This window comes from Lonchura striata, chromosome 3 (assembly GCF_050655825.1).
Source record: "Lonchura striata isolate lonStrDom1 chromosome 3, ASM5065582v1, whole genome shotgun sequence".
NCBI classification, from domain to species: Eukaryota; Metazoa; Chordata; class Aves; order Passeriformes; family Estrildidae; genus Lonchura; species Lonchura striata.
This window is the reverse complement of record NC_140705.1, coordinates 3,881,535-3,890,345: the sequence shown is the minus strand read 5'-3', so window position 1 is coordinate 3,890,345 and position 8,811 is coordinate 3,881,535. Positions and strand designations below refer to the sequence as shown.

General features: G+C 53.7%; 1 protein-coding gene across 1 annotated transcript; it reads right to left on the bottom strand.

The window, feature by feature from the left end:
- Positions 1–4,053: 4,053 nt before the first annotated feature.
- On the bottom strand, positions 4,054–4,700 carry LOC146767770 (ostricacin-2-like). Its single transcript, XM_085574410.1, has 2 exons — positions 4,544–4,700; positions 4,054–4,184 (listed from the first exon to the last, which is right to left on the bottom strand). The coding sequence occupies exons 1-2, from the start codon at positions 4,599–4,601 to the stop codon at positions 4,054–4,056; spliced, it is 189 nt and encodes a 62-aa protein (XP_085430536.1). The 5' UTR covers positions 4,602–4,700.
- Between the last annotated feature and the right edge of the window lie 4,111 nt (positions 4,701–8,811).

Here is an 8,811-nt window from a genome sequence, read left to right as displayed (position 1 = left end):
AGCCGGTCGCGCACAGTAACAGGCGGCGGTGTGGGAGGAACTATTTGTGATGCGGCTGCAAGAAGATCCAGGCGGGTCCGCGCAGAGGGACCTGGGGCATCCCCCCGCAGCTGGGGTTCAGGCTGAGGGGGAATGAGATAAGTAGAAGATAATTTGTTCACTGTGGTATGCTTGCTTACCTTGGTTTGCATAAGAATGTACTGGTGTGTCTTTGAAATGCTTATTTGCTTACAAGGTGATAAGGAGGTTGAGATTAAAGTCCTGGGTGTGTGTATCTGGTGTGCTTGCTGTATCTCAAAAGAAGAGACTTAGAAGCTATCACAACGACCAGACTCAGACTACATCTGGAGAGTCACGCCTGCAAGGAGAAGGGGGGGGATAAAAGGAAGGTTGGGACAGAACATTTTTGCGCGCCGTTGGTGGAGCAGGAGACTCCCGGCCGCCCAGCGCTGTGCTTTGCCTGCCTTACTTGCTTGCTATTTTAAATAAAATTGCTTTATTGAATTAAGACACTTCAAATTGTCGTGTCACAATTTATAACAGGGAATGTGGGGCTTCCCACTGGGCACCGCCATGGGGCCGGGACTGGGGGGTTGCCAGGGCAGCCATGGCCGCTGGTACCGCAAGGGTTTGCGCCGAGCAGCGCGGGGCAGGGGATGGGGCATGGGGGGGGTCGCAGGGGCAGGGGGGCCATGGCGGGGGCAGGAAGGGTCACGGCAGGGGCGGGGGGGACCAGGGCGAGGGCGGGGTCGTCAGCAACTGCGCGGGCCGGCCACGTGGCCGGGACTAGTTTCTGCAGGGTGAACAAATTGGCCACAGCTCTAAAAGCTGGGAGCAAATCTCAAGCATTGGGATCTCGTCGAGAAATATCAATAAAAAGCATATTTCCAACTGAGTCCCAGAATTCTCTGGTAAAAGCAGCTGACCTCTCAGCATGAGGGAAGTTAAGCAAGGTCCACTCCAGGAGGTTTTTTAACTCTTTCTTAGACAAAGTACTGTTATGACTACGTGAGGGATGGTTAAGTTGCTTATAGAGATCTCTATCAAGGGCAGAGTGGGATTGTCCCAGTTTTTAGACCTGTGTAGCTCACCTCGATGTCGCAAAAGCAGAGTCCTCTGTCGAGTTCCGACATACCTCCTGTCGGCGCTCAGGACTCTGCAGGGGTCCTTTCACAGCTCGGGCGCCTCTCTGGGGTGGCTTCTCCGTGCTCAGGAACTTCAGACCTCCCCCTCGGGGCTTCCAGCACGGGCAGTGCTAGGCAGTGCTCTCTGCGCTCTCTACACGTGGCGATGTGCCATGAGGCTCTTCACAGCTCAGGGTCGCTGCAGCTCCGCAGCGTTTCCTGTGCTCGAGGCAGTTCCAAGAGCTCCGAAAGCTTGCTAGTAACGGGCTACACTGCTCGAGGGTAGATTGCCTTGGAAAATCTTTAGAGCTCTGGCTTCTACATTGGTAGCAACGAAATGCAGTGCTCACAACAGCAAGGAGGGGGCTACCACAGGTAATGTAGTTACCGTGCATGGAGAGGTGTCCCACAGGTAGATGTGTGGGTTCCTTTTCCTCGTTGGGCACCAGTTGTAGAAAATGGCAGGCTCCTGCATGGTGTAGATGAATGAAGGCAGAGATCTCTGGAGTTTGCTCTTGGGCAAAGAGGTTTATTGGGGGTGCAGAAGGTTCTGCCTCGTGCTCCCAGGCGCAGCACATGGCTGGGCCTGAGAGGGTGTGGGAGGGGAGAGACAAAAGGATGCTCTAGGAGAGGGGAAGTTCCAGGAGAGGGGAGGAGGTTCCAAGAGGGGGGGGAAGTTCCAGGAGAGAGAGTGGCCCCTCAAAGCCTCCTTATAAAGGGGCTTCAAGATGGGTTGAAATAAGGCATGGCCAATGGGGTTTTAAGGGAGGGATAGAGGTGTGGGGTGAACCATACATCCTTTGGGGGGTGGGATGGAACAGTCCATTTCACCCCAGGACCCATCCAAAGGTGGGGGTGTCATCCAGTTAGGTGGGACATCTGTTCTCATCCAGCTGTATTATTTATGAACAATCATATTTATCTATCATCCACAACATCCTTCCAGTGCCAACCAAGGTGAAGAAATACAAGCTGGATGCAGCCATCACTTGTGAATCCAGTGAGGTTGATGCCAGCCATGCCACTGGGAGAATTGATAGTCCTTGCCAGGCAGGAGGCTCCGTGCCATGTGTCCAATTTGGCAGCTTCCTCTCCAGGTGCTTGGCAGAGCCATGTGGTCCCCCCAGTCGGAGCTGAGGTGCTGGGGATTTGGTAGTGGAATCTGGCATCTCGATTTTTTCTGCTTCAAAACTTGGAGATGTGAATTGACAGTGACAAGGTGACAATCATACAAAATATGGGAGGGGGATTCTGCATGCTCAGCAGAAGCAGAGCCACCACCTGCACCCATTTTTGATGGTGGGTTAACTGGGAGGGTTTTTTTGCAGGGAATCTGAAAAGGTTTGACTCTGTGCCAGAGGAGCAGGTCAGTGCTGGTTTCCAGGGAGCAGGGTCTGTGTTCCTGTGTCCCTGCATGTGTCCCTGTGTCCCTGGATGTGTCCAGCAAACCACAGCACCACAGGGTCCTTACACAAGGCAGGATGACACAAAGCACTGGGTTGGGAGTCCTTGTCAGAGGTGTCAGAAGAGGATACCAAAACCTCATTTTCTGTGCTGCAGAAGGAGAAACAGGAAAAGGAACTTTTGGGCTACCAGTGCCTCCAGCCTGTCATCTGTGCTCTTCCTCTCTGGAAGCTGCAAGGAGCAGCAGGAAAAATGATCATGAATTGATTTGAATGCATGGAAAGATGGAGGATTTAAATGATGCTACAGAGAAACTGTAGTAGGGATAATCAGTATTCCATGTAGACATAATGCAGGTGAAAAAAAACCCAATCCTTTTGGCTCAGGTAAATATTTTCTCCCAGTCAAGCTCAAGAATCACCTCTGAGCCCTCTGTATTTCTAGGCTGTCCTCCATGGCATCCCCCACAGCACATCCCTTAAGGAATGGCTCCTGCTGCAGCTTTTGCAGCTGGGACTGGAGCTGGGACTGTGTAACAAAGCTGAAGATGTTTTAGAGAGGAGGCTTTGCCACTATGTCCACAGTTCCCAGTGCATGTCCTTCATGGCATGGGAGTAGGGTCAGGAGAAAAGAATGGTATCCGGGCCTATAAACAGCAGGATAAGGATTCTGTTCCCCCAGAGGGATCATCTGCAGTCAGCTCCACCACACACACCCCACCCAGGCTGGCCCAGCAGGCACTGCCGGGCTCAGCGTCCCCAAAGCAGGGCCAGGCAGGAGCATCCCCAGGGACACACGCGCTGCTCAGCCCCAGCACCATCCCCAGGGCCTTCTGCTGCCACCAAGGCAGGGCCAGCCCCAGAGGCAGAGGCACAGCAGCCCTCCAGCAGCAGGACACGCACACACGGCCCAGCCCTGCAATGCCCAAGTGCTCGTCTTTATTCAAGCCAGGAAAAGCAGCCCCTGCCCCAAAGACAGCGGGGCTGGCACCACAGGGCTCCAGCCCAGCAGCAGCCAGCAGGAGCAGCTGCCACTGCTGCTGTCAGCCCAGCTGGGCATGGCACCGGCAGCGACGGGAGGGGACATCAGCAGATGGGGACATCAGCAGATGGGGACATCAGGAGATGGGGACATCAGGAGTTTCGGACATCAGAAGATGGGTCCAGTGGCCAGAAGCGGGGGTCAAGTCCTGCTTGGGACTTTCAAGGTATTAGCCCCACATTCTGCAAAAAGAAAATATACAAGCACATCACCAGGTGTAACATTCTCTGCCACTCTCTCCACTGCCCTGCAGTGCCCAGGGTGAGGTGCAGCAGAGTCAGGCTCAGGGGAGCTGAGGTGCAGTCCTTAGTGCAGACAGGATGGACCTGGGGCTGCTTCAGCCCCACTCAGGACTGCTCCAAGAACCTTTCCCTTCCCTCCTCTCAGCTCTGCCCTGAGTCTTCAGGGGCTCTGAGCCTTTAGCTACTCCTTAGGGGCCTTTAAACACCCTCTGCCATGACAGCAGCTTTTGGAAGTTCAAAACTTACTTTTTGCAGCACAATTGAAATCTGGAACAACTTCCTGCGGCAATAAAGGGGAAAGAGCAATTAAAAATTGAGCAGTATCCTTTTTCTCGCTCACATTGTTTCTTGCTTTTTGGACGCAACGAGGATCCTGCCCAAAAAGAAAGAGGACAAAGTGAGTGTGGCATAAATGTCAAAAAGGTGTCTGGTTCCAGAGCAGCTGCTGCTGGCTCTGAGTCCCAGTCTTGTACAGGAACTGAGCACCAAACCCAACATCTTAAACTCTCCAGTCAGAGTTCATATTTCTACAGCAATGTGAGCATGTGGGGAAAGACAGAGGGAAAGACCAGCAGGAGCTAGAGGAGTTGCTGTGCTGGATCCTCTGCAGCCCAGACCTTCCCCACAGCAAATCCCTCCCAAATGTTCTGAGAATGTGGTCCCTTACCAGGAGCTGGAAAAGCCCTCTGATGGGGGTTCACACCTGAGCCATCTCCCCTCTGTCCCTCTCACCTGCAGCACTGTGGGCCAGCAGGAGGAACAAGGGGAAGAGCAGGTAGAGGATCCTCATGGCTGATGTCTGTCCTGGCTCTTCTCGGGCTGCAGAGGGAACACACCAAGAACCAAAGCAGGGTCAAGGATTTAGGGGAACCTTTGTGCCTGGAGAGGCCAAGCCAAATGAAGTCTTCTCCAATGCCCTTCACCCCACCACAGAGCCCAAAGCTTGCTGCCCAAACACCCTGCAGAATCCCCTGAAGGCAGGAAAGTCTTCCCAGCTCAGCTGGCAATGGTCCATCCTCTGCTCCAGATTATTCCCAGGATTCCCAGCCAGACCATTCCGCATTCCTGTGCAACACGGGCCCAGGAAGAATCAGGAGGGCAGGGAAGTGTCTTGGTGGCGCAGAAGTGACTCCCCAGTGACCTACCTGAGAAAAGTGTAAGTTCAGAGCACATCAAGGCAGAAATGGTGTGTAAGAAACCAAGCTGGAATCAGCTGTGGGAAGAGACAAATCAGGGAGTGTCCCTGTGCCCCAAACTGGCCGGTTTTGCCCCGTTTCCAGGGGGTGGGACAAATCTCAATGGCTGCTGGCACAAGAGCTCTGGGCCAACCCGGGAGTGCCCCATGGCTGTGGGGTGCTGGGGCTGCCCCTGGTCCCTCCCTGCTGCAGGGCCAGAGGCTGAGGTGCCTCCTGGGGCTGTTGCAATCAATGTCACCGTTGTCCCCACGCAACACCTCTTGTGACACCCAAGGCACAGCGGCAACGGGCTGTGGGGCCAGCAGGGAAATCTTTGGGATGGGCACAGGAAGTGGTGGTGCAGGCACAGGCACCAATCCAGTCCTGGTGGAGCAGAATTCTTCTTTCACCGAATCATCTCTGCAATCTTTTGGGTTGGAAGAGACCTGAAAGTTCATCTCTTTCCACCCCCTGACATTTGCAGGGAGAGCTTCCACTATCCCAGGTTGCTCCAAATCCTGTCCAACCTGGCCTTGGACAGTTGCCGTGATGCACAACGACATTTTCTCTGGGCACCCTGTGCCAGGGCCTGTCCACCCTCACAGGGAAGGATTTCTTCCCAACATCCTGCCTCACCCTGCCCCCAGTTTGATTGAAACCATTCCCTGTTCTCCTGTCCTTTTCCTATGTTTCTTCCCCTCTGATTGAAGAACCAGTGTGTGATGAGAAAAACTCATAGAATGAAGAAAACAACTTTGAGGACTGCAAGAACATCTTATTAAACAACATGACTGTGGACCTGCCATGTCAGGGGGATAAGCCAGATTCTCTCTAGTGCCTCTCCTGGCAACACCAGGATAGATGTCACATTCTGTAAACCAGGTGATCCAACAAAACTGTGCCTCCTTCCAGTGCCAACCAAGGTGAAGAAATACAAGCTGGATGCAGCCATCACTTGTGAATCCAGTGAGGTTGATGCCAGCCATGCCACTGGGAGAAGTGACAGTCCTTGCCCAGCAGGAGTGTGTGTGCCATGTGTCCAATTTGGCAGCTTCCTCTCCAGGTGCTTGGCAGAGCCATGTGGTGCCCCCAGTCGGAGCTGAGGTGCTGGGGATTTGGCAGTGGAATCTGGCATCTCGATCTTTTCTGCTTCAAAACTTGGAGATGTGAATTGACAGTGACAAGGTGACAATCATACAAAATAAGGGAGGGGGATTCTGCATGCTCAGCAGAAGCAGAGCCACCACCTGCACCCATTTGTGATGGTGGGTTAACTGGGAGGGTTTTTTTGCAGGGAATCTGAAAAGGTTTGACTCTGTGCCAGAGCAGCAGGTCAGTGCTGGTTTCCAGGGAGCAGGGTCTGTGTTCCTGTGTCCCTGCATGTGTCCCTGTGTCCCTGGATGTGTCCAGCAAACCACGGGACCACAGGGTCCTTACACAAGGCAGGATGACACAATGCACTGTGTTGAGAGTCCTTGTCAGAGGTGTCAGAAGAGGAAACCAAAACCTCATTTTCTGTGCTGCAGAGGGAGAAATAGGAAAAGGAACTTTTGGGCTACCAGTGCCTCCAGCCTGTCATCTGTGCTCTTCCCCTCTGGAAGCTGCAAGGAGCAGCAGGAAAAATGATCATGGATTGACTTGAATGTATGGAAAGATGGAGGATTTAAGTGATGCTAGAGTGAAACTGCAGTGGGGATAGTCAGTATTCTATATAGACATAATGCAGGTGAAAGACAAAGCAAACCTTTTGGTTCAGGTAAATATTTTCTCCCGGTCAAGCTCAAGAATCACCTCTGAGCTCCCTGTATTTCTAGGCTGTCCTCCATGGCATCCCCCACAGCACATCCCTTAAGGAATGGCTCCTGCTGCAGCTTTTGCAGCTGGGACTGGAGCTGGGACTGTGTAACAAAGCTGAAGATGTTTTAGAGAGGAGGCTTTGCCACTATGTCCACAGTTCCCAGTGCATGTCCTTCATGGCATGGGAGTAGGGTCAGGAGAAAAGAATGGTATCTGGGCCTATAAACAGCAGGATAAGGATTCTGTTCCCCCAGAGGGATCATCTGCAGTCAGCTCCACCACACACACCCCACCCAGGCTGGCCCAGCAGGCACTGCCGGGCTCAGCGTCCCAAAAGCAGGGCCAGGCAGGAGCATCCCCAGGGACACACGCGCTGCTCAGCCCCAGCACCATCCCCAGGGCCTTCTGCTGCCACCAAGGCAGGGCCAGCCCCAGAGGCAGAGGCACAGCAGCCCTCCAGCAGCAGGACACGCACACACGGCCCAGCCCTGCAATGCCCAAGTGCTCGTCTTTATTCAAGCCGGGAAAAGCAGCCCCTGCCCCAAAGACAGCGGGGCTGGCACCACAGGGCTCCAGCCCAGCAGCAGCCAGCAGGAGCAGCTGCCACTGCTGCTGTCAGCCCAGCTGGGCACGGCACCGGCAGCGACGGGAGGGGACATCAGCAGATGGGGACATCAGCAGATGGGGACATCAGCAGTTTCGGACATCAGAAGATGGGTCCAGTGGCCAGAAGCGGGGGTCAAGTCCTGCTTGGGACTTTCAAGGTATTAGCCCCACATTCTGCAAAAAGAAAATATACAAGCTCATCACCAGGTGTAACATTGCCTGCCACTCTCTCCACTGCCCTGCAATGCCCAGGGTGAGGTGCAGCAGAGTCAGGCTCAGGGGAGCTGAGGTGCAGTCCTTAGTGCAGACAGGATGGACCTGGGGCTGCTTCAGCCCCACTCAGGACAGCTCCAAGAACCTTTCCCTTCCCTCCTCTCAGCTCTGCCTTGAGTCTTCAGGGGCTCTGAGCCTTTAGCTACTCCTTAGGGGCGTTTAAACACCCTCTGCCATGACTGCAGCATTTGTAATTCCAAAACTTACTTTTTGCAGCAGAAGTGAAATGTGGAACATCTTCCTGCGATGATATAGGGAAAACGGCAATTAAAAACTGAGCAGTATCCCTTTTCTCGCTCACATTGTTTCTTGGTTGTTGGACCCAAGGAGAATCCTGCTCAAAAAGAAAGAGGACAAAGTGAGTGTGGCATAAATGTCAAAAAGGTGTCTGGTTCCAGAGCAGCTGCTGCTGGCTCTGAGTCCCAGTCTTGTACGGGAACTGAGCACCCAACCCAACATCTTAAACTCTCCAGTCAGAGTTCATTTTTTCTACAGCAATATGAGCATGTGGGGAAAGACAGAGGGAAAGACCAGCAGGACCCAGAGGAGTTGCTGTGCTAGATCCTCAGCAGCCCAGACCTTCCCCACAGCAAATCCCTCCCAAATGTTCTGAGTATTGTGGTCCCTTTCCAGGAGCTGAAAAGCCCTCTGATGGGGGTTCACACCTGAGCCATCTCCCCTCTGTCCCTCTCACCTGCAGCACTGTGGGCCAGCAGGAGGAACAAGGGGAAGAGCAGGTAGAGGATCCTCATGGCTGATGTCTGTCCTGGCTCTTCTCGGGCTGCAGAGGGAACACACCAAGAACCAAAGCAGGGTCAAGGATTTAGGGGAATCTTTGTGCCTGGAGAGGCCAAGCCAAATGAAGTCTTCTCCAATGCACTTCACCCCACCACAGAGCCCAAAGCTTGCTGCCCAAACACCCGGCAGAATCCCCTGAAGGCAGGAAAGTCTTCCCAGCTCAGCTGGCAAGTATCCATCCTCTGCTCCAGATTATTCCCAGGATTCCCAGCCAGCCCACTCTGCATTCCTGTGCAGCACAGGCCCAGGAAGAATCAGGAGGGCAGGGAAGTGTCTTGGTGGCCCAGAAGTGACTCCCCAGTGACCTACCTGAGAAAGGTGTAAGTTCAGAGCACACCAAGGCAGAAATGG